We start from the raw sequence: 25,812 nt of genomic DNA on the forward strand, positions 1-25,812 counted from the left end.
TTTGTTTTAAAGGAACATACAAGTCAAAGGCATCCACTGCTAAGAAATTATACAGCTTATATTAAAAACAAACCAAAGGAAAATTTTGACCAGCATACAGCAACACAAGGGCAGCAGTAGTGTGGGAGAGGATAGAGGGTAAATAAACAACAAACCAAAATGAGTATCTTTGTGACAAGTGTACCGTCAGGTTGTAACAAGCCATTTCAGAGACTCTGAACTGCAGATAGGAATTCCTTTGATGGGATGTCCTGCAACTTTTAAAATCGTGCCTGTACCAATAAAAAATGTGACTTAAAATAGCTCTGATTTTTCTTTAAGAAAATGGGCTTAACTGGTACGAGCTAAACCTCCTGCTCTCACATTTTAGGATGTTTCAAGCTACGTAAAGCTAAGCGAGAAGACAAAATGTTACATGGGACTCCTTTGAGTCAGGCTCTGAGAAGATCTAATCCTACTCTTGGTAGGAACCATCAGTCCAGGGCACGTTGTCTAACCTACACGTTGGGAAAGGTGCAAAGGCCAGACAGAGCTCCTTTAAGAGAGTAAAACAAGACTTGACAGGAACTAATTATTCTATTTTTTGGATATGGAACAAAGGAAACAGTGACATGGAGGATTTAACCTTTCATTAAATGAATCCAGTTGGTTTCTATTTAAAGACAGTAAAACAAAATGTAACTTTATGTGCTTAAGAGTTAACTCTCCCACAAAACATTCACTGAAGGTATTCCTAAACCTGGCATTGCAGCAATGTTAACACTCTTTCTGCCTGGTTTAGATGGATTATCTGTCAGAGTCCACAGCCTGGTTAACAACTGTCAGCGAGGTATTCCTGAAATAGCATCAGTGCCAAGTCACTATGCTGACACTACACAGCTGCACAAGTGATTAGACGGTAATTTAATGCAGCAAAGACCTTTTGCATGTTTTGTTGCAAACCTTTGTTCTAGTTTAGTGCACTGCTTAAGAGCAGGATATCAACTGAAGTGGCAGAAGCAGCAACATCCCAGTCTCTTTGTCTTCAAAACAGTGAGGCTGAGTTAGATGAGAAGGTATTTAAAATGTGGAAGCCTTTCATGTGGTGTGCGGCACCATGGGAACTACAGGAAATCCTGAAATGGGGAGATACTCATTTCTCATACTAAATACTTAGCACGAGCTGAAAATAGATAAATCACTTGTGACAACACATCTAGCATAAGCACTACTACATGAATCAAAGTTGGAGGCAAAGTAATAACACACTTCTGTAGCCAATGATATACCTACTAGGTCTAGGCACACAACACATTCACATTTCCGTGCTCGTGGTAAGGCTGCATCCCATTACCTACCTCCAAATAGACCAGCTACAGAAGAAGGCTCATTGCGGAAATGAGAAGCATTAGGGTAAGCTTGAGGACCACAAAAAGAGTCTGATAAGGCATGGCACACAAAAGAGAGAAAGCCAGGAAAGGAGAAGAAGGAGAGTTACAGAAAGAGAACCAAGATATACTCAATTTGCTATTCAGAAATTTAATTTCAGGTTAGCCTATAAACCCACATATAATCTAATAACATAGAAATAACACAGTGGAATTAATACACACAAGACATACGAGAAACAAGTTTTCATTGTCTATAATACTAAAAGGAAGAAGAACTGTTTCAACACCACAGCTATGTTAGGATAAACACATTTTTCTTTTCTTTTCAAGCAAATGCCATGTTTTACACCCTTGGGAAAAAAAAAAAAAAAAAAAAAAACAAGTGTAAAAGCTTCAAGGCATTTTTTTTTTAATATACCTGACGTATAATGATACAGCCCAACAGTGGATTCATATTTGGTTGCCACAAAGGGATTTAGTTCAGTAAATGGATTGTAATGATCTAAAGAATCAGAAAGAATTATTTTAAATCCACGTTCACATTAACGTAGCACCTTGCCTGTGCTACCACTAAAGCTGCATCTACATTTCACTGAGCAATCTGCCAGGAAGTCACACTTTGGATTGAGACACGACTTTGCAGAATGAGATGCTGGAAGGGAAAGCAGGGTCACAAGGCTATCCATCTCCGGTGATTTCAGGGCTGGAGTGTGACGAATGTGACACCAAACCATCCCCAAGGCCCACCCCGCTGCTCGCTGACAGCCCTGCACTGACACAGCTTTTTGTATGGCTGCAGAACAAATGCACAGGATGTGGTGGAATAACATCCCTAGTGAAAAAGGTGTATTGCAAACAGTCATTCTCCATCCGCCTGCAGCCATACACATTGTCTTGGAAGCATGGGAAAGAGAGATTAGAGAAAGACCAGGTTATTATGCAGGAGTAACAGCTTGAAGTATTTGTAAGCTCCTGCCTTAGCCAGCTAATCTGCCCTGGGAATTCTGGACAGGAGTTTCACAGCACAAGTTCTGCTCTGGAGACTTGCTTCTCTTCCTCTCCCCCCACCAAGAAAAGACAAGACAGAAAACTAGTCAAAATATAGGTGGTATGCCTATCTCTGAAACGATCCTTTGTTTTATCCCTGTTAACAAATGTCAGAGCTACCAAATCTCTCTTATAAGGCAGTCTGGATTCTTCTGAGATATATTCTAGTGGGGTTCAATCTGAAAAAAGAAAGCCCCGTTGGTTCGGCAAGGCTGTCTTTAAACCAAAGTTTGCTTAGGAACAGAACTAACGTATAATTAACTGATTTTTACTAAGAAAGCTAAAATTCAAAACGTAATCAATTAGTAAGTACTTGCACCAACAGAAATGGCACAGGGATTTCTAGTATGACAGCACATTGAATCACCTCTGAACTAAGTTATTCATAGCTTTTAAAAGGTGAGCTCTTAGTCAATCGCCTGGTAGGTAGAGTTTGAGCACAGTACGTACCAAAATGCCCACGGCTTTATCAGTTTTGTTAATGCCAACACAACTGGGGAAAAAACACAGGAGCTTACTTTTTTTTTCAGGGATATTTATAAAGAATTTTTCAACATGAGGAACAGAAAGTAGCATTTCCTTTCAATTCTTAGAAATATAATTTTACCTTAAAATTCCCAAACATAAAAAACTGGGTTGAGAGGTACTGAAATGCAACTGCTTTAACTGTAAGCAAGTTTCTTTACATCAAAAAGAAAACCACTTAGGCAGTTAAGCAAGGATACTAACGCTATTTTCATGGCATGGCTATAAAATCAAGTTCTAACATAGCACAAAAGCCCCAAATGACCAGCTTCCAGTTCCTCTAAAGCCCCACAAATATACTTTAGAAACCAGAATACTATTAAAATTTTAGGAAACAGGTAATTAGTTTAAAACGGTACTTTACCAACAAACATTTCATGTGTGGGTGTCCTACTGGTGAAAGTAGAAACATCAGAAGACACAGACAGATGAGCAGCATCGTTAGTTTTTGTAAGGAAAGGATTTAGGTTTGGAATGGCATCATCAACATTATCAACAGTAGCAGAAAAAGGATCTGTCCAATTCCAGAGAGCAAGAGAAAGAAGAAAAGGGAGATGGATTTAGTTATATGTTACTTCCTAGGGATAGGAGAGTAAGAATTCAGAGTAGTCCAGGAAGTATAGTCTTCTCCTGGACATCTCTAAATTTGGGATGACCTAACTAATATTACCTAATTTTCAAGTTGTCCAGAGCTATCCACTCCCTGCTCGAGAGAAAGACTACAGGTATTAGCCATTCATGTAATTTTCATGTAATTTTAAAATGAATGAATACCATCTTGGTCTTATATCGTGTGCTTCTTCCATAGTTTTATATGGAGAATTAGTACGTTACTTCTCTTTAAACACAACCAGCTTTTGCCTGCCTCAGACATGCTCCCCTGATGCTTCCAAAAAATTCTCCGGAGCAGTGACTGCCTCCTACCACAACAGAGTCCAGATGGGAAGAAAGTAGTCAACTCTAGGGCTGGATTTAACAAAATAAATAAAGAACATCTCCCAAACCCCAACACTGGAGCTGTTAACCTGCACTTTCCCATCTCCTGATCTTTAAACTTTGTTTATGGATTTCTACTTACTGGGCATCATGTAATTCTTGAGAGCTTTACCTGCACTGAGGTAGGCACACAGGGCAGAAGCCTGTTTCTTACTGCCAACAGCCATTATCTGCGAGCAACCAAAAACCTGCTCTGCTTAAAGGGACAACAGCCAGGAGCAGTGTCAAAGAGACAGTGCCTGACTAAAAACCAACAGACAGCAGTGGGAATAAGGGAAATATAGATCTGTGTGAGTGACTTCCTAGACACAGAAGAGTTTTGAGGTTTCTTCAGGACGTATACAGCATTCCAGGATCCAGCATATAAAAAGAAAAGGGAACACAGCTAGAATGAAATAACTTACTGGCAAAAAGAAGTGAGGCTTAGCTGTCTGGCTTCAAAGTACATGAATCCTTGATGGAAAACTCAAGAACTCCCTGGTGAGATCAGCAAGAACTGCATCTAGCCCTGTGTATGACTGTTTTATCACATTACCTAGAACTGCAGCTTGCTCTTCTAGAAAAAATCACATACAGAAATGTTGGAGTAATAGTTGTAAGAGATTTCTTGAGTGATTCACTGTTTTGGCACATTTTTCTTTTAAACCTAGTTAGACTACAGCTTACCCACAACTCTTACAAATACTGCAGTGATGTAGGCAGCAGCTTCAAACTATTTTCTCTGCCCAAATCTGACCTTCACGATTCTTAACTATAAATCCTAAATAGCCTGGTATCATGTAGCTTTCAGTCATGTAAGTGCTAAAGAAAATGAAGTCTTTGAATCATTGAATTATTTTTTGCAGGCTTAATACACACTTTCATTTTCTGTAAGCTTGACAACTTAGTAAGACTTGACTTCTCTCCTGGAGTGCCTGGCTACATCACAAGAACAAGCACCTTCAAAGGCCTTTTTATAAATCATTGTTATCAAAATCACAGTGCCCAACAGTGAGTAAAGGATAAGCACCATAAACTAGTATTGTATTTGTTATATACACCAACAATACAAAGCCTTCAAATGTCTTACACCTGTTTTAGACAACCATATTACCACCTAACGTACTTGTGGATGTGCCAGTCACCTGAAACTGCATCCTTGCTTGCAGGTACTTGTAACTGCTGTCTGTTACGAATGCTATTTCGGAATGTGCAGAACAAACAGATCTGACAATAAAACAGATGAGATTATTCTGTAATCAACGCCTGCTTGCTTGTTCTGTTGCTGCTTCACATTGTTCTGATTCTATTGTTTCTCCTTGCAACTGGAAAAATTCCCATCAGATAGAGCAAACTGATTATTTCCATACTGATACATTTGTTGCGCTTCTTAAATTTAGGTACAAATTGGTAACTGGCAAGTATACCAGAACAAATACTGCTGGAGTGGTCTCTGAACAATCCCAATAAACATCTTTGATAAAAACTTCCTTTACTCTTTTTAGCTTTTTTTTTTTTTTTTTTAATATTGGTTTACAATATTTGTTTGTATCTACTATCCACTGAAATTAAACATATACTAAATAGGGCAACTGTTAAATACCACCTTCTGTTCCCAAATACCAAGACTGCATAAAAATTCATGTTTTGGCTAGGAAGACCACGCAATGCAATTTTATATTATCAGGATTTTGTCAGAAATGTAACCTGGTTTTAGACTCTCTGCTGGTCTGTCTCATTCTAGCTCTAGCTGGCGTGTTCAAGTCTCAAAACCTGCCAATGCTGTGACACAGGTGACAAAGGTAATTGAAAATTAATTAGGTTGGGGTAATTCACATCCCAGCATATTCAAATTAAAAAAAAAATTGCTGTCTCTCCTGACAGCAACACCTAAACATTTCTAGAGCCTAATTTCATCCTTGAATACACATGGCATCTGCTTGTGTCAAGGGAACCGCTCTGCACCTTCAGGCTATCTGAAGGCATTAGTGATTCAAGTGCATTTAAAAAAAAAAAAAAAAAAAGTAATCTAAATTTGGCCAACTTCTGTCTTTAAGTTATCCGTCAAGAAGTATCTTACCTGACATTAAGAATGACAAAGGTTTTCCAGGGGTATCTCTCACAATTTGAAAAAAATAAACTGAAAACATGCGATTCAGAACCTATTCTTTGGGAGTTTTTAACCTCGTTATTAGCCTTAACATTTTTTCAGGACGACAATGAAAGGCAGCAACCCAAATATAATGCCTCTGTAACAGTTTATCCTTTTATTACATATCTAAGAGTTGCTGCATGGAAGTCACAATCTTTACCTGTCTCTTGTCCATCTGCACCTGGTTCCATACTCTTCTCAAAGTCACCACATACACCAAATACAAACATCATCATGTCAGAAAATTACCTAAGGGAGGGATGCTGTGCAGTGGTTAGAGCACAGGACTGGAAATAGCTCAGGTCCCATTCTTGGCTCTGCCACTGACTGGCCGTATGACTTCAGGCAAGTCAGTTAATTGCTCAGATTTCCCCATCTGTAAAATGTGGAAAGCACTTCTTATCTACCTTGCCTATGTGAAGTGAGTGTTCATGTCTGTAAAGCCACATAGCTTTCATTAAAAGAAAATGAATCTAACAAAAAAACCCTGGTGATCTCAGAGCTTTGACCTAAAACTTCAGCAGAACATCTGTAATTTAATCTTCTAAGTATTTAGAAATGTGCCATTAGTAAGCAGATTATCAATGACTATTACTGAAGACCTTACCAGGAGTAAGGCACAACATTAAACAAACAGACTTCCAGGCTCAATTTCAGGTTATTAATACCAAAAATAATAAAGATAATAAAAAACCCTAGATTGTGAATGACATTCATGAGGAAGGTAACTTCCTTGTCTAATTCCCACCCCTGAGATAATTAGGACAAGCTGAAACAGAAGGTACTACCAAAAGCAAACAAGATGAGCCAAAACATTTCTCTCCATTTCTAAACTTTAAGCCTAATAAGCATTGAAATTTGTAGGCATAGCTTGATATGCTCCCCACTGCATCTTTCTCAAATATGCTCTGCTCAGCCAAACTGAAGGACAAGTAAGCTGTGAGTTTTTTTTAAGCTAGCACATATATTACTAGTGCTTCCATCACCCAAAACCATGTGTTATTTCCCTACAGATGAACACAAAAAGATACAAGACACAAAGCACACAACAAAAGTAAACAGGAAAGTAGAATACATATGCTGTTTATTACAAAAATAAGTTAGTTAACTGGAAAGATGTTTCGGAAAAGCTATAGCTCAAATAGAAATCGTGATGTAAAGTTTCAGAATAGTATTTTCCAATGCCTATAAAGCTTTTTGATGTAGCACCTCCTACTTTTTTTTTTTCCACACCATAAAAGAAATTTGTTACAAATCAGATGCTTGTTAAAATGCTTATCTGGAGATAGCCACAGAATAAAATAGTAAGCTATGGAACTAAGTGTCATTTATATAGAAAGGTAAAAAGAAACATTCTGTAAGAGATTTTTAATCCTCCACCAGTATAACCAACAACACAAGCCACCAGCATGTGTTACCTACACAAGAAGTATTCTGTAACACTGCAAAGCAGAAAAGAGAAGAACGGCAACAGCTTTGACCATAACCTTTAAGATTAACTGATCTTGAAGCACCACTCATGATGTACTGGAACACTCCTGCCCTGTCTCCCTGGTTTAAGGGCATGCCTAGATCAGTAATATCATCTAACTTCCCATTCAGTCCATCATAGTAATGGGGCAGAATAAAAATGTGCATATTCTGAAATAAATTGAAGAGATTCCCTTTCACAATTTAGCTCTTCAGTTAAAAAAAAAAAAAAAAAAGCTTTGGCTGGATCTCTTTCTTTGATTTAGCCACAGTTAATTTGCTTTTATAGTTAAATACAAGTTTTCTGCTGCATTTCAAAGAGGTGCTTTGTTTTGTTTTCAAAAACTAGCTTTGGATTGTCTTGCTCTTTAGACACATTTGTCTCACAATTGCCTCATCTAAATTCTTCTGTTATCACTTGCAAAACTGATTTTTAACTTCACACCATTTAAAACTTATTTGAAAACTTGCATATTCGAGTTCAGTACATGATACGGTTCAGTATCTGGCACGCATCTTCACAGAAATGACTTCTCACAGCTAAGCTTCTGTAGCTTGCTATGTGACCCTTGAAGACAGCAGTTATAAGGCTGACTCAGCTGGAACTAAAAGAACATTTTTATTAACAACTCTTATGTCAAGACTGCTTGTGATCACCACATGCTCCTATATTACTTTAATCTGTACCTGGATCTGACTTTTCCCCTGCTCCTTTAATCCATTTCTAGCTTGTCTTTGCAAGTTCTCTTCACAAGTTTTTCCTGAAGAAACAGCCCACAGACTAGGGAAACATTTCACAGGAATCTTGCCACAGCAATTAGAACCTTAATCTGAGTCAGGATTCTTACCTCCCCAGGTACTTCCTACTTGTGGAGCAGCAGATATTGGATGTACAGATGGATGAAACGTCGGCTGCAAATCAAGCAGATCATTTGGCAGTTTTGAAGTGCTACAACGACAAATTAATACAACTGTTTGAACTGCACACCATGGTTTTCAATACAAGGCAAACACTAATAATTGCCAACAGTAAAGGAAGCTTTGTTACAAATTGGCTGTTACAAAACAGATGCAACAAAGCCACAATCATAAAGCCTGCTGAATTTCATGTTTTCAGTTTTGCAGAAAAGTGTTAATATAGTAAGCAAGTTCTATTATATCAAATGACTTTTGCCAAAGCCAAGACAAAAATAAACAGCCTTCCCATCTTCCTTGCAGTCTAACACCATGGCTAAAACTCTTAAATTCAGTAATCTTCAGCAAAATAACCTCATGAAAACCCCACAGTGTGAGATCAGGCTGATGGAACTTACTTTAATGGGTTACACCATCAAAACGTTACACCTGAAACTCTACAATCTATCAGATCTATCTACTCAGATCTAAACCAAACTGAGATCCAAGAACATCCTACAGAAATGAAAAGTGAAGTCTAAAATACAACCGTTGCAATGACTTCAAGAGTAAACAGGCACAATAAAAGGCATCTTCCAGCAAAGAGTTAATTTCAAAATCAAATTCCTCCTAAAAAAAAATGGAGCTCTGGTGTTCACCTGGAACTTTTCAGCATGTGAGATGAACCAACATCTGCACACTTGGCTATGGACAGCAGCAGAGTAACTGTGGCATTCAAGGTTCTTTTGAAATGAGATGGGCAGAGTTTAGCAGAGTTTAAAGGCTAGAAGGGGCATCCTAGACCTTTATCTCTTCCTGCTGACCCAATTCCTTGCATCATTCAGTTCTTACTATTTCACTTCAACAGTGATCAAAGTCACATTTTGCCACCACTGCCTCTATTAAAAAGTAGCATGGGCTGGCACAGCACTGTTAAGTGAGCACGAGAGTCAGTCGTTTTCAAGTAAAGCTCGTTCAGGTCATCAATTCAATGGAAACATTCCATCTAATAGCAAGCAACTGAACTTACAATCCAACAAACCCACTTCATGGCAGCTTCTGTTGTAAAATCTGTTCTTTGCTCATCAGTCATACTGCCAGCAACTGAATTTAGAAATATGAAGCATGTCTAGCCAGATATTTCTGTATTTCAGACCTTGTAAGAAGGAAAATCAGGCACTCAAAGTTCCTATTTCAAAGCATGCTGCCATTTCAAATAGTTTGGCCTCTAAAAAGTAATTTAAAAAAAAAAATAAATCAAGGAAACCTTTCAGTTACGAACACTGACAGATTCTCAAGCTCCTTATACATGACTCAGCTATTTGCTACATATGTGGTGTCAAGTAACTTCCTACAATAGCTTTCTAGTGGGACAGAAGGCTGTAGAAGTGCTGACTCCTTCTAAAGAACTGCAAAGAGCAAAAGGGGGCAAGTAGATTCTTGCATGAGTTCTAACGAAACTAAGCAATTCTTCTTCAGGTTTAGGTTCAAATCCAAAGCAAAAATATGCCTTAGGAGAGTTATTTCCTTCTTCCGTACTCATAGCAGCACTGCACCTTCTGATATTATTCGATTTGACAAGTATTTTACAGAATAAAGCTCACAAGCTTACTCATACCAGCAGTTCCTGCTAGTCAAAGAGCAGGATTAGCAGGCACTGAGTACTCCTACACTATCTTTGCAAGTCCTTGCAGACAGATGTTCCACAGACAACTCAAGACTGTAAAAACCAGCTTCTCTTTTTTCAAACCCTGTTTCAGGCTGTCCTTTTTTGTGAAAATCTACCCAGAACATTTGTTACAATTCAAGTTCTGAAGACTTAGAAATGCAACATATAAATCCTGTGTTATCTTTAAGACCTCCCATACTGAACTTTTATTTGATTTTTCCCAAAATAACCTGTAAGGTTCTCTGAGGGCAGGGCACGTGCATTTTACAGTTTCAACTGTCTTGCTTGCCTGACAACAGATACAAGAGCTGTCAGCAGTTGGTTCTTATCAAAAATTATTCTGCAAACAGAGGATGAAAAACATTTCTACATTGTTATTTTTAGTGACAGGTCATTTTCCCATCAACTTTACACAAAACATTTCAGTCACCAACACGCTCTACACCCAAACAACCTTCTCCAACGTATGTTCCTCTAAAGTTTAGAGGAAACCCTGGCTGCACGTCATCTCACAGTGAAGCAACATCATTGAAGCATACCTGTTTGAAGAGCTAGGGGTAGAAAAAATATCAATGGCTGGTGTAGTCATTATGCTTCCTGCTGCAGTCGACACAGGAGAAGCTGCAGTTGTTAAAGAGGTATGAGGTTTCTTTGCAAGTTCTTTTAGACGTTGCTCCTGTTGGGAAAGTGAGCTGGCATAAGAAATCCAGAAACAACATTTGTGTATATGAATTTAGAGGCAAGCAGAACAAAATCTATAGATTGTTTTTTTAATTATTCCACACAGTAGCGCGTCAGTTACTTAAGATAGTTACAAGAGTCAGCAGTGCCCCAAATCCTTCAGAAACTGCTTTAACAAACCCTTCACAAGTTGTACAGCATATGTAAGAATCTACTTCCAGTGCTTTGCCACCAGCACCCATCCAGTATCAACAACGCTGGCTTTTCACTCTGCTCTCTCAAGAATCTTAAGCTATCAAATAGAGCACAGAAGTCTTTTCAGTTAAAAGATCTGTATGCTTACCTTTAAAGCTTTCAAGCGAGCCTGTTCCTCCTCTAATGCAGCTTGTTTTTCCCTTTCATCAACTTTTGTCAGAGACAGGCCGGTGCTTGCAAGGGAAGAAACTGCATTGGAAAGGGTGGTAGCCCTGAAGTAATTGGACCAGAGAAAAGCTGGCTGTTAATAGGTGACACGTGATAGAAACATCTGAAGAACACTTTGCCTGTATCCACCCTCCTGCTCAGTCTCCCTTCGAACTCTTTAAAAACACTGGTTATATCACTACACAACACAACGTGGTAAGTTTCAATAAGATACACTGTATGAACTTGCAAAATAAAAATAAAAATAGAAATCAATCTATTCTCACATGTTGGATCATGGGTTTAGCTCCCTTAAATGTTTCCCCTCCTAACTCCGTCAGAGAAAGCTTTATTTGAAGCTTTTGCTCTTTCCCTATTGACTTAAGACAGCATTACGTGTAGATACACAGAAATCTCTGATGAACTAGGTTGCAATTCAAACTGTTGCTAATTTAATAGATTTAGTTAAGAAACTATCAGTGCAACTAGTAAAACCCAGATGAAAAGTCTGCAATTTACCATGCTTAACTGTGTGCAAAAAGATTCAAGTTAAATACTAAACTTCTAAAACAGACTAAAGTAACTCTACAAAAGCTAATAAGACAGTGAAGTCCTAAAATTGTTACCACCATAAACAAGAAGCAGCAAAATGTGCCTTATTCTTTGAACACGAAAAACTAAATGCTATTTAATTTTGCAAGTCTTTTCCCCCATCCTCCAGTATTAAGGATTTTATTTAATCAAGTTAGTCGCCTAGAGGATTTCTCTAGATTGTACTATGTCTTTTAGCAAGCATTCAAAAACCAATGAATACTGTAATCCCCAATTACTTTGAGCATCCATTTTTAATTTAAGGACTTCTGGAAGCATTTTCTCGCTTCTGACAAAAAAAAAAAAAAAAAAAAAAAAAAAAAAAGAAGATTCTCTCTCATCTCGAATCTTAATCACATTCATAAATAAATGCTCTGTAACTTATAGAAGTCTTAGATGTTAACAAAATGAGGATTACTGACAGTATTTTTTTTTTTTTTTAAAGTTTCTTCAATAGCTCAAGATGAGATGTTAGAAATTTAACTACTACACACGCGATTCTACAGCAAGTTTTTTCAGCTCCTTAGATTCTATTTCTGTTGACCTGGAAGAAACTGTCTGAAGAGCAAGACATCTGATAACCTGCTATGCCATGATAACTAATACAACACAATCTTCACTTCAGCAGAACCTATACAAACTTTAGTTCATAATGGAATCCCAAAATAACGGGCTTAACATTTGATTTATTTATTATGTTTTTTAAAGGACAAGGGCATAAGCACCTGCTTGCAGCTGTGGAGTCTTTGATTTTCTTTCCTTCTAGAGAAGCTAAATGCTGCTCCAAAGCATCAAGAAGGCTACTTGGTGCCTGGAAAGAGACACGACTGATAAGAGATAGGAAAAACCTAAGGACAAAGCAAGTCAGTAGTTAAAAGACTTTGAGAAAGTATAACTCTAAGGCAGCTCGTAACAACTCAAAATACTTATATCACATCTTGGCATCCAGTTGATATTTAATTACTTTAAACATCAGGTGATTTAGTCTCTTCACTACATTATTCTGTGTCATAATGACTCACCCGTAAGGTACTGAAATATGTCAAGAGATGTAAAAATTAACAGCTAGGAAACAGTAAACAGAATCAGAAGCAGCCTGTATTTCTGGAGACTTTAAGAGGGAAATTGTTCCTAAAGTCATTTCTATGTGCATGCTCTGCAAACCTTCACAAATTATTTCAACGGGCACGTTGCCAAAAACAAGCTTGCTAAAAATTGTAGCCTCGTAACATCATGTAAGAACTTCATTACGTGAACTCAGAGACAAATTGTGTTATCAAGCATGATGAAAATTACATTGTCTCAAAACTCAATTAGAGTGTGAAATAAACAGCCTATAACATTTTAAAATAGTATCACTGCATATGAAAGCCAGGCTCCGACAGCATTTGGATTTAATCACAAACTTTGAAATAACTCAGTGACAACATATGCAAGAAAGCATAAGTGAATGTTATAATGCCAAATTCTTCTGATTATGCAACCCCAGAACAGACATGTACTGACAAATGCATAATAGCTTTATCTACCTGTGAAAGATCTGGTATGTCTCCTCTGTCAATTCCAACTTGCTGTAATAAAACAAACGAGCTTTAGAATCTGTTTGCATTTGTGACAGGCAGAGATGCTCAAAAAGCAAACAATGTTAAGATGGAATCACGTAAAAAGCATAAATCTGTCCAGATACATTGTAAATATTGACAATCTGAACTCTATAATGGTTGGTTATAGTAAATTCTTTTGCTAAATTCACACACATTACAGAGATTTTAAACAGATGTGACCTTATAAACAAAACAGAATGAGAATCAAGTGTTTCAAAATTGTAAGGCTGGCGAGTTTTGCCTATCCCACAACTTATGGACCAAGTTGAGACCTACTGATACAGAGATGTAAGTGCTAAAATAAAGCACCTTCAAAGCTTTTTAAAGAAGCTTAACTATTGCTGTTTTATAAAATGCACAAACAAAACATTCTGCAGCAGCATGTACACTGTTACAGTAGGAAGATTAGTACTCTATCAACTGAAAGGACAAACAGAACAAAAACAAGCTTTACTGCCTAGATTTTTTGCAAAAAAAAAGTTATGAATAATAAAGAAAAGTAAAGCAAGCACAGCAGCATTCTCAACTGAGAAATTTCTTAATACTAGGACATACAGCAATGCTTCAAAGTGCAACAGAATAAACACATTAAATACACATTTTGCAAGGTAACTGATTTTTCTTCAGTGAGCATGCCCATAGGAGTTAGTCAAAAGATCTTAAAAAAAAAATCACAGGTTCACCTACTTATCTCAATTTCAATTTCTTATTTGTTGAGCTGTTATTTCATCTAAAACTTAGCACGACAGAATTTTGGGTTTCAAACTAGAATACAGAGAAAGTAGCAGATCACCTTGCTTACAGCAAGGCTCTTTTCAAGGACTGCTAACAATGTTATGTAACCACGGAAGTTTTAAAATACTGGTTTATCTTTCGCTTAAGGAGAATGTATAAATATAAAAGCATTTTGTCGTCAGGTTTTTCAACACAGTCCTCAAATGAACTGATCACAAGGAAAGAGACTGACACGATGACAGTTGATGGAAATGAAACTAGACAGGCTGAAAGGAAGCAGTATCTGCTTTACAAGAAAATAAGCACTTTATTTCAACTAGAGGACTCAGTCACTGGGGTTTACCTCTGCAACTTTGAGGAACTCCGAAATCCGTGTCATTCTAGTGAGAAACTTCTTATATATGTCAAGACCTTCTTTGCACTGGTTCTTTTTCATATCAAAGTATTTTTCTATAAACAGCAAGAATAGTTGCATTAAATAAAATCAAGCATCCTGCAATGTTCCTGTGTGTATTTCAAAAGTAAAAGCAAATAAAACAAGGCAAACAGAAAATGCCTGCAGATTTGTTTTGCCAAATTAACTGCTGAAGTCGCTATGCCTAAGTCGCACCAAATGACAAAAGCTCCACTGAACACGAGCTAATGATCGCCTGGATGCAGTTACACTTTACTTTGCAGTTACTCAAGGATCTCTCAAACAGAAGCACCCTGAAGAGGATTGTCAGCCCTAAGAATAGGTTATCCAAAGAAATATAAATTCATCCTCATTAAAAAAAAAGTTTATGACCTGACAGTCACAAGTCTACAGTAATCCAGAAGCCACCTATCAGGCAAGATTGTGGTATTTTCTGCAAGACTGATGTCTCTTTTTATAGGGTGGCCTACAACGAGATGCAACAGATTGCAAAACACTGGTGCTGAAAGTGGGAGGTTCTACCCCACCTTCTTGAAATAGTGCTTTCAGGCTTGTTTCTATACTGGGCTTCATTCAAAACATCAATCAAAGCAACTTTATCCGAGTTCTTATCACTGAGGGAAAACAACTTGACAGCGACTCTAAATATATCTGTCCTTCATTGACTAATTCTAGAGTTTACTTTCCATTTTGCCAGCACTAGTAATAGCAGCAATCAGATAGCTTGATCCAATCATAGAATACAACTCAAAGAGGCATATCATCAGGCTACTTTAAACTTGGTTATTTCTAGACTTTGTTTCCCTTTTATCTGCAGCGTGTGAGTGAAAGGACCTGAAGTGGGGAATTATAATTTCCCTTAAAATGTAAGATATGCTTTAGAAACATAACTAACCAATTACTCTAAACAGCCAACATTAAAGCTTCAAAAGCCACTCAATCAATCACTGATACTGTGGCTGCAAACTTGTAACTGACATCAACCTACTCCATTTAACAATAAACAAAATGTGATTGTTTTCTTCGTTCTTCAAAAAAAATTATCAGTATTATGGCTCATATTTACCAAGCAGTTTAACGAGACAAGCAAAACACTACAAGAAAAAAGAAAATCTTGAATTGGCTTTGCTTTCAAAAACGTACTGATCCCTACATACATGCAGTGAAAAATGGAACCAGACAGAAAATCCGTGGAAATAAATCTGACTTGGGAAAAAAGTATTGCTGTAAAACCAGTAATATTACCATTTCTATTTCTCAAAAAAAAAAAAAAAAAAAAAAAAGAGCAGATGTTTGCAATTGTTTACTGGGCTCCCTCCCCAAAACGTAGCATTGCAGAAAGCAGTTATATTTACCCAAGAGGTTAATAATCCCTTCGTTATACGCAGCAAACAGTCTAATGGCATCTTTGAAGAGAAGCATGAAGGCAGCGTTAATTACACCATTTGTAAGTTCATTGCTATTGACCTAGGAAGATCAGAAAAAAGTTAATTTAACTGAATTGATCCCTTATTGGGAAACTTAGAGCTGAACTTCAGCAGTCTGTCCCAATGCATGCTTTCTGATCATATCATTGGCTGTTACTGGAAGGTAAGCAGTAAATCAACATCTCTCAGCAGGGAATAAATTCAATCATTTTGATAAACATCTGTGTTAACTAATGTTAACATTAATTAACAGAACTGAAGAGAGCACAGAAGTAATCAACTTTTACATGAATAAAATTATTATACAATGTGCACAATTAGCACTGATTTAGTATGAAGCATTCTCTCCAGTTAGCATCACATTTTTTTTTCTGGTTTCTTGGGGTATATCAGTGAACAAAATGCATTTTGCTTTTCAAACTCTGTGGATAAGATGAACAAAAAGGAAGAACATGGAATCAGGTTCAAGACCTTTAATCTTAACCTATTTTACAAGCCTGTAGAGGTTGTACAACAGTCAATAGTGTTTGATGTGTACACACTGCTAAACTTACATTGAAATCAAGAAGTGCATCCATTTGATTCTGTATAATTGGTACAGTTTTTAGGAGTTTTTCTGTGCTCATTGTTCTCATCACTCCATCAGCCCTGTTTGTACAAAACAAAAGAAAATCCTTTGAGTGAATTTTGAAAGCAACTGTTAGCGAGAAACGAAATGTAGAAAATAAAACAGGTCAGTGAAAACATTTAAATTCATACAGCCATACAAAGCAGGCATTTTGATGTTTAAAAACGCTGTCTCGCCAATACAGCTGTAATAACTGCAGTGCACAAAAGCACCAATTTTTATTTGGCCAAAACATGACTCCAAAATGAATATTTATTCTGAGGGAATGAAACTGATATTGCTTAGAAATATAGCAGTTATGACGCATCAGGTAACCAAAAAAACACTCACAAGGTTTTTTTTTCATAAAGCATATTTTTACCTATGCTTTTCCCAGTACCTTGATTGTTTCATGTCACTCTAGATTATTTTCTTTCCAACTGAAAGCAGTAAGAATGAAAAAACAAGCTTGGTAGTATGCTTTTCAAGCTTTTCCAGAAAGATTATAGAGATTACATGACAATTCCTTTTAATGGTGAACTACCAATGTCTGGTTGTTTAATTGCTCAGAATAGACTAAGTGTTATTTTGCTGTCTGTTTGAAAAAAAATGCATGAAGTTACTCCTAAATATCCAAGACAAGCAACAGCCAAGGAAGAGGTCAAATCACCTCAGTGACAAGAAACAACTGCTGCCTGTAAGACAAAGCAGCCAGCCTTACAGCCCATCTGCATGCACGCAGCAAACCAAAGGGTTCCTGGAAGTGCAAGCCTGTGCATCTGCACAGAAAAGGCTGTGGCTGTTCTCCAACCTGGAAGGCAACAGGCAGCTGGCTGTGGTCAGCTTTCTGCTTGAGCAGTTTATTCCCTCCTAACAGCGAACAGCAACTGCAACAAGCCCAGTGTGAAAGGGCACGGGTGCAGTGCCATGGAAAAAAATGAGGTGTGGAACCAACAGGTTGCTGTCCCCAGAACAGGCATTTTTCCTAGCTCACAGAAGTACCTCCAAGCACAAGCTAGGGGCTGAATAATTATGCTCTTTAGGCCTAAATAATTCACCTCTTTATGTCTTAAACATCCTGACTATGAAAAAAGTGTGCATCTCTAGCGGATCTGCAGCCACCTGACCCCCTCCCACACCTGCTATGAGGCTAAGAGTTGGTGCTGTTGGGACTCCAATCATCTCTGAAGGCAGAAAGAGTAAAAGGAATCCAGGAATTCCCCTTTTACTTTACTATTAGAGTTTAAAACAAAATGGGCTCTACAGTATTAGCAATGATACCTAAGGGATTTGGACAGTGTTCTCAGGCCACTTCCACTGCTGCAAGGCAGTAGCAGATGGTGTAATGCTATGGTCAACCCCCACTTAATTTTAAGTTAAATTTTGTGAGTGAATTAAGATTTTTTGCAACACTAAATTATCCTGTTTATGGATGTTCATGTAAAACTATGTTTTTTGAACTTTAAAAAGCACTGCTTACAGAGATAACGTACAAAGAAGGAAAGACTTTTAGCCATGATTAGTACACTTTCTCTGGCCTCTCATGAAGGTGATCTCCTGATAAGTAACATGATGGTTATCCAATTACTGGTGCTTTACATTGTTATTTTGCATGCAAAACAGGTACCTAGTCTCAAATAACCAATTTCTCTTGAAGGAGCTCACTTTCAAGGGAAGTTTTTAATTCAGGTAGACAAAAAGCAACTGCCACAATGTCCTCTCAAAAGTGTGAGCTGCCCTACCTTTACAAAGGCAATCAACCTGCCCCCAAATGTATCAGTTTTTCTTAATATTCTTTGATGCATACCGTTTTTCATTTCTATATATTAAACTCAAAGTTTACAAGAAGTACAATTACAATAATTGAAGTCAAATATTCTGGCAATATATATTACTAGAAAGTTGATAGTGTGTGATGGGGCATATCTAAGTGAGGAAAACAGACATTACTGTGTAATTTCACAAATATTTTTATGCACACAGCACTAAGCTATAACCAACATATTTCAGCTTTAATTGCTTTACTTACAGATGTAAGACAAAACCTCAAGACAATCAAACCAAACAGCAGTTCTTACCCTCTTTTTACTTTTGTGAAGTCAAAAGCCACCTGTCTATAGGAAACTGCCTTTTCATTCAGATACCTGCTATACCGCCTGATAAATGTTGACATGTCATACCCTGAAAAAAGAAGTTTCAGAAGCTTATTACTTGCCCAGTCAATTAATGAACAAAAACCTTACTCTAAAAGTTCAAGATACTAACACATGACAGCTTCATTATATTTTTGCCTGGTATTCATTAAATTTTTGCCTGGTTTTGCGAGGTTAGTTTGTGCTACCAAGAATTGTGTACTTCCTTGTATTCAGCAAGTAAATCCAACAGGTAATACTGCAAATAGGTAGAAGAACTAAACTATGTACAAGTTTACACTTCACTTCCTAAGAAAATAACTTTCAAAAGCAAAACAGTATTTTTATGCAAATTTCCTAAAATTAGGAGTGAAATTGCTATAAAAAAAACCTGTATGATGCACTTATGAAGATGTTTGCATCAGCTCCACAAAAGAAGTGGATTGAAGAAAACAAAAGAAGGCATTGAAGGAAACATTAGAACGTGATAGAAATTTTACTAAAATTAAGACAGTGTTGACAGATTAACAGTTATCAAAATATTTCAAAAGGATGCAGGCCAAAAAAAATCTGTTCATAATTTATGCTGGGAGCATGGAAATTGAGACTCAATAAAATGAGGCAATTTGGTAGACCCTTGGCTATGCCTGAGAAGGCAGCTGTCCCTACGCAATCACCCAACATAGCAGGGTCAGTGCACTCCTAGCAAAAATTACAACCAGCAATGCAGAAAGCAAAAAACACCTCATGGAAAAAAAAAAATGAAGCTACATGCACGATCAGAACTGCATTGAACTGTAGAGTAGCAGTTTGGAAGAATATCCCAGTTAATAAATCTGAACCAAGTAAGAACTCATTTACCCACAGAATTTAAAGAATTCAAAGGTTATTTCATTCATCTCAAAAATGGAGGAAATAGTCTTGAAGCAAATCTGAAATACATTAGGTTGGGTTTTTGTTTTATTGTTTTTGTTTTAACACAGCAGTTTGTGTCTCACTCACATACTGAATCCAATGCACGTATGATGCATTTTGAAATTTAACTTATTAATCAAAATACACCTCTCCAAATGGAGAAGTCTTCTGAGAAATAGCAAGAATACTAATTCAGATCTATGTAACTAAAGACATAAGAAACTTTTATAGGAATTATTTTGAAAAGATGCACCAAATTCCACCAGCATGTAACTTCTGCCATGCCACAACAGCACTCTAAATTAAGAAATGCACTCTGGGGTAAAATACACAGAAAAATTACTTCTTCAATGACAAGGGTCCATCAAAATTACTGAGTTGCACTTACTGCCTGCCAGCACACTACTAATTTTTAATGAAAGAGATATCTTACCTTGTAATCCACTTTTGTCTAGGAAATTGCTCAAATTAAACAATGTGTTTCTGGACGCCAGATACTGGATAAAACGCTAGATGAAAGGGAAAAAAATAAATTATTTTACTATATTACCAGTGAGCTGGAACTGAGGTAACAGTAGTAGAAACTCTTGTTACCCAGGTTATATAAAATTTAGCTTTTAGGCTTTAGAATTGATTTCAAATCTGGAAACTATTACAAAAACTCAGCTGAATTTTCATATGAAGTTATTTATTTCAGTAAAAATAGTAAAAATCTGTGAGTAAATTAAAGTCACAGATACTGCACGAAGGACTGACTGAAAGACTGTTTATTTTAAGCCAGAATACCGTACAGGAAGCTTCTAAAAAACAAACAAATCCTCATTCTGTATGCTCAAAGTTGTTTCACTAACTTCAATTTTAAAACGGTGAATTTAATTTTACCAGTCTGCCATGGAATCTTTACTCAGCACATAATTTTAATAAGTACTTAGCTTAAGTATGTAAATAAGGTAACAGAGGTTTATTTGCTTATAAATTAAGCATTAACTAAACATAATAACCCATATAAAACATTACAGTACCATGCTTAGTACATCTCAGGTTAGTTGCACATAATTCCAAACTGTTTCACAAAATAAATTATGTGATTTTCATCTTTTAAAGAGACTTCAGATCACTGGCAGCACATCTTCAGTTAGCAGGAAAAATAATTTTATGAAACACTCTCTAGAGAGTGGCTACAAATATAATCCAGACAATCATTCACTTGTAATAACATTTTCACTGAGGAAAAACAGTTCTGATTAGTGTAACACGTACTAAATTATTTTCATTAGCATAAATAGATAATAGACTAGAGGAGGGTAATGCACTCAGTACTCAGCCATAAATGAATTAAGTGAAAGCTGAAGGACCAAACGCTTCTCAACTTTTACAGAGGGATTTACAGATTCTTTATCACCTTCCAGACATTTTCATCAGCACTCAATGATTTCCTTGTTAATTGCTCAAGTAATATTTCTAGCTGTGAAAAGTTTAATCTCGAGAAGTACTCATGCTCATAATTCCTGTAACACACTTGTCAAGTAAAATTTGTTTGGCAGCTTTATTCTTAAAATTTTAAGAACTTCAGACAATGGTTCTGTGAATATCTTTAATTACTGTAAAGTGTATCAGTATCAGTTTAAAATTTGTACTAAAAAGTGCAAGCACAGCAAAAGCGTAGAGGAGATTTTCGAAAGTATCAATTAGCCCAACAATGATGCTTAGTGTCAACATGAAAAGTTTGCCCTCTTGTGGCTTACTTAGCTTCAAAGGATAGACCCAGTGTATTTCATCAAGACCAAAAATGCTCTCTCTGCAGCTAACCCGCAAGAGAAACCTGTGCGTGTGTGTAAATGCTTGTATTTTTTGCACATATGTATGCAGGCATGCATTTTTTATTTATTTTTAATTTAAACCTCACAACCCAGCCACAGGAAATACAAGAACACTGAATGCAAACAAATTAAAAGTTTTGGTCCTCTCTACAGAATTCTACTTGTAATTTTCTAAAGCTATCCCTCAACTCACATAGCTTATATTGTACTGCTTGCAGTAACAAGCAATGTTTACAAATACTTTCTAATAAAACCTGAAAAGTATAGAAAAGCTTTACTGTTTTTTAAACATAGAAAATCCAAGCAGCTGCTATGCTTGGAAAATAAAGCCCCATAGGAATTAATGCTGTGGAGCAAAACAAACTTACTGCTTTTTGTTTAAATTGGGGTTTTATTCATTTGTTTAATTGTTCAACAGGATTTGGTGTTACACTCAATTTGATGTTCACACTCAAAACCAGCTCCCAGACATGCAGCTCCTTTCGCTGGAAAAAGCTGGGAGACAATGGTAGAAATCATTTGGGAGTTGACTTTTAAATAACTAAAATAACACCACAGGAAAAGGTACCTCCAGCATTCAAATCTGCATTCGGGACAAGCACTACAAACTTTGAAGCAGAAAAAAACTAAGTAGGCAAATACAATAAATCTTATGTTCCTGCAAAGTTGAACATAAAACAGGCTGAAATAAAGATTTTCTTTCAAAGATTAGTGGAAGAATTTAGCTGAAATTTATAGGAATGAAGTCTTGTAACCGTTCTCAGAAAGATATTGTTTGCTGTATTACCTCATTTCCATACACCATTAGATGATGGGTTGTGATGAGAGATTTGAAGACCACTACCCAGCTACTGTTGGTCGTTCTTTCAAACAAACTGTCCGCCAGCTGTGGGATGTTGACATTCATCTCATTTGTACACTGGATTAAATCTGCAAAACAGACATTTTTAATTATTATTGCATCTTCTGTGACAGAAGATCAATAACATACAAAAAAAAATCAGTATGCTAATTTTATAAATGAGTATTTCCAACGAAAATGGTGGGGCTTTCCAGGGAAATGAATAATTTCTTGAAAAGCACGGTGTCTTTGGTCCACCAGAACCTCATAATACAAGCTCCACTTTCCTCACTGCCAAGATTCCTGGTCCTCCTTTTTTTTTTTTTTTTTTTTTTTTTTTTTTTTTGTTTGTTTTGTTTTTTTTTTTTGCAGTTGCCTTAGAAAGTCCTGGAACAGAAGCACCAAAGTAATTTACACTACCTCTAACAACTCCCAGCTTCAAATATCCAACACTTTAATGACCAAAAGAATTCTTACTTGCTACTACTTACTGAAGCTTTGCTGGAAGACTAGAATTAATTTTAAGTATGAAACCTCAGATTTTTGGCTTCTAAATGGACTGGTAAACTCTTCTAGCCATTGGTACAGTGTGAGCAATACGAAATTCAAATTGCTTAAGTCTTGATACAATGCAATCAACACCTTCAAAAGTGTAACAGAGGAAGTGTCAAATGAAAGAACACACCTCTAGCTATAATGCCAGAAGCTGACAGGTTAACTTAGTTAAAACATGGTTGGTTCTTCTTAACAAATCATGGTTAGGAGCACAGCAGAGGCCACGTTTAGCTAGCTGAAAGAGGGTTATCCAATTTTTATTCTGCCTGGATAGACAAGACCTAGTGAATCTTCAAATGGGTGTTTAAAAATGTTACCCTGCCTACCTTCCTTCTAGCTTTGCTAGGGTCAGGACTGTCACCAGGAGAAGACGAGGTTGAAAAACCACTGAAATAGTAAGTAGCAGTCCAGTCACTTAGTTTCAAACGCTGATGAATGAAGAGGTGATTTAAGAGCATGATGTTACAGTAACACACACAGAAGCAACTGTTAAGATCCAAGGGTGACATAACACCGCTTGCTAGTGCTGAATATGAAGCTTTAACTTTGCTCTCCACAGTCATCAATGACATTTTACTATTATTATCAGCCCCAAAATCAGTCACTGGCACTCAGATAGCCTTACCAGTGAGCATCACTCAATAAGGATCAGAAATCAAGCCCCGTGCCTGTGTGTGGTCTACTGGAAATTGAACTGGAGACTTTCACCTGAAAGGTTCCATTCACCCTTGAAGGCAAAGCTCTGTCCTGCCATAATCAAGCTCTCATTGCAAAGGACAGGAGACAGATGGGAAGCTTTCTTCAGACACATGAAGCAGACAGCACAGCCACCATAAACTCGGAACTGATGCTGTCAGGACTGGAAGAGCTGCCATTTACAAGTGTAATTAGTAAAGGAAGCACGCAGGAAATGACTTCCCCATCCAAAACATTTTGAGATGGCGAGATTAGCCCTTCCTTTATCTACAAGTCAAACCGGGATGACTCCAGGCACTCATGACCTCATCTTGAAGTCACGGTTATCTATTACTGGGTGATGACTTTTGGTGTTAAGACAATGTGAGGATATTACTCAGCAAGAGAAGTGCTCTGAACTGGATCATTAAAACCAAGCCCTGCAGCCTCGTCTCCAGGCCCTGCCACCTAAGGAACAGCCCGAGCTGTTCTGTGCGAGGCTACCTGGCAGCACCACATATCAAACACGCAGGCAGGCATCGTGGGATGGCACATTTTGCTCTAAGAGGTGCAACAGATGAGAAAGTAAGAATTTCTATGATTAAATTCAACATTTGCAAACTAATCAATAATCCCAAAGAAGTGTCACTTGAAAATCCACTACCTAAAGTTACCAGAGAAATCCCATCCCTTCTGGATGGGATCTTCTGCTGAAAGATGTGCTTAAAAAAAGACTTTGGGATCAGGCTTTGGGATCTGCTGCTGTGTGTAAGAGAAAACAGGCTCTGTGACAGCAGCAGCAGATCATCCCTCACAGAACTGATGAGTGTTTGTGTGAAAAGCATATGAATGAACTTGGGGGTGGGGGAAGACAGGGCAGGCACGTTAGGGAAGGAGAAACATCAGCCAACTGGGAGAAAACGGGCAAGAAGAGAAGTAAACAGGCAAGTCTGGCCTTGAATGGAAGGAAATGCATTTACAAATGCAAACGGGGAAGAGTGACTGCGAAATAGGTTACCACAAAATAAGTTTAGCAAGATAAGAAGCTTCTTCCTATATAAAATGCAGGTTGAACAGATGCACAAGTGTGTTCAAGAGAAGACATTTTCATCAGCACAGATGCTTAATAGCCTGGTAGGTCCTTCTACACTAAAGTGCCCACGTCAGACATATTCTAGAAAAGTTAAATCTACCCAAAAGCTTCTTTGGAAGTGTTTGCATGAGGAATGCTCATCAGGTAAAGAAATACACCAGCGATTTGTGTGCTAGGCAGGGCAGGAGAAGCAAGCAGCGAGGTAGCAGGAGGGACACGGCGCCCCGCATCCTGCTGGCTCACCAGGACGAGCATCACACACGGTGTTATTTATTCTACCCCACAGAGAGCCCTCATTAAGGGAGGGAACAAATGTATAATTAGTTTCACTGTCCTACGCCTCACACGAGGTGTCTCACCCCCACCCATCAAAACACCAGCTGCGTGTTTGGAAACCCAAGTGCCCAGAGCAGCGGATCTCGGGCCCCAGTACCCAACCCCATGGGCAAGGCACTGAAAGGAAGAGACTTCACCTCAGAAAAGGCCAAAAAAATACAAAACAACCCTTGGTGAAAGAGAGGTGACTTTCAGGGTGATGTTTTGGCTGTGATCTCGTTGTGCAAGGGGAGGACAAGGAGGGCTGATTCCTTACCCCCACCTTTCCAGCTCCAAAAGCATCTCAACTTCCACAGTGCATGACAGACAGCACGGAAATGTGAAATAACCAGCAGGGATCGTCGCTGCAAGGAAAGCAGCACTCAGCAACAAGAACTTCAAGTTCAGCTTGTCGCTGGCTGGGACGGGCGTACACAGAAGGCTCAGGCTGCAATTAATGCACGGCCACGGATGTAGCTGGGGACAGACAGGCCATGGGGATGGCCAGGGTTGAAGGAGGTGGCTTGTTCATCTGCATGACATAAGGTTAAAGGGGTGGGAGCACAGGGAGAGAACATGAAAGCTGTCTTTGGTTCACAGCAGGTCCCTGGAGGCAGCAGATGTCGCAGCAAAGGGAATCCACAGCACAAAAAGGGGAAAATACATGCAGTGGAAGCAGTCGGGTACCAGAACCTGTAAGAAACCATGTTTTTAAGCTTACTGTGGTCAAATAGTGGGATGGTTTGTGGACCTTCTGAAGACTTTGTGATTTTTTGCCCAGTCAATGTAAAGAGAATGAGAAAATGGGCACACACAAACAGAGGAGTGATGTACAAAGTGAGGTGAAGTCTGGAAGAGTAGTCCAACGTGCATGTATTTCAAATAAAGGTTTCAAAGCCTTA

The 25,812-nt window shown here is 37.8% G+C and overlaps 1 protein-coding gene across 5 annotated transcripts in view; it reads right to left on the bottom strand.

The window, feature by feature from the left end:
• The window catches only part of PICALM (phosphatidylinositol binding clathrin assembly protein), a 64,932-nt gene that overhangs the window by 14,729 nt on the left and 24,391 nt on the right, over positions 1-25,812 (bottom strand). For 3 of the 5 annotated variants that reach the window (XM_032184435.1, XM_032184427.1, XM_032184445.1), the window contains exons 2-14: positions 22,219-22,361; positions 20,045-20,120; positions 18,643-18,745; positions 16,512-16,605; positions 15,886-15,997; positions 14,459-14,565; positions 13,306-13,347; positions 12,502-12,587; positions 11,127-11,250; positions 10,642-10,778; positions 8,388-8,488; positions 3,307-3,456; positions 1,338-1,418 (exon numbers count right to left, since the gene is read on the bottom strand). In XM_032184435.1, coding sequence (XP_032040326.1) covers positions 1,338-1,418; positions 3,307-3,456; positions 8,388-8,488; positions 10,642-10,778; positions 11,127-11,250; positions 12,502-12,587; positions 13,306-13,347; positions 14,459-14,565; positions 15,886-15,997; positions 16,512-16,605; positions 18,643-18,745; positions 20,045-20,120; positions 22,219-22,361 — 1,356 coding nt within the window. The remainder of the gene's footprint in view (positions 1-1,337; positions 1,419-3,306; positions 3,457-8,387; positions 8,489-10,641; positions 10,779-11,126; positions 11,251-12,501; positions 12,588-13,305; positions 13,348-14,458; positions 14,566-15,885; positions 15,998-16,511; positions 16,606-18,642; positions 18,746-20,044; positions 20,121-22,218; positions 22,362-25,812) is intronic. The other 2 variants (XM_032184462.1, XM_032184454.1) reach the window with 1 other exon arrangement.

The sequence above is a fragment of the Aythya fuligula genome, chromosome 1 (assembly GCF_009819795.1).
Source record: "Aythya fuligula isolate bAytFul2 chromosome 1, bAytFul2.pri, whole genome shotgun sequence".
NCBI lineage: Eukaryota > Metazoa > Chordata > Aves > Anseriformes > Anatidae > Aythya > Aythya fuligula.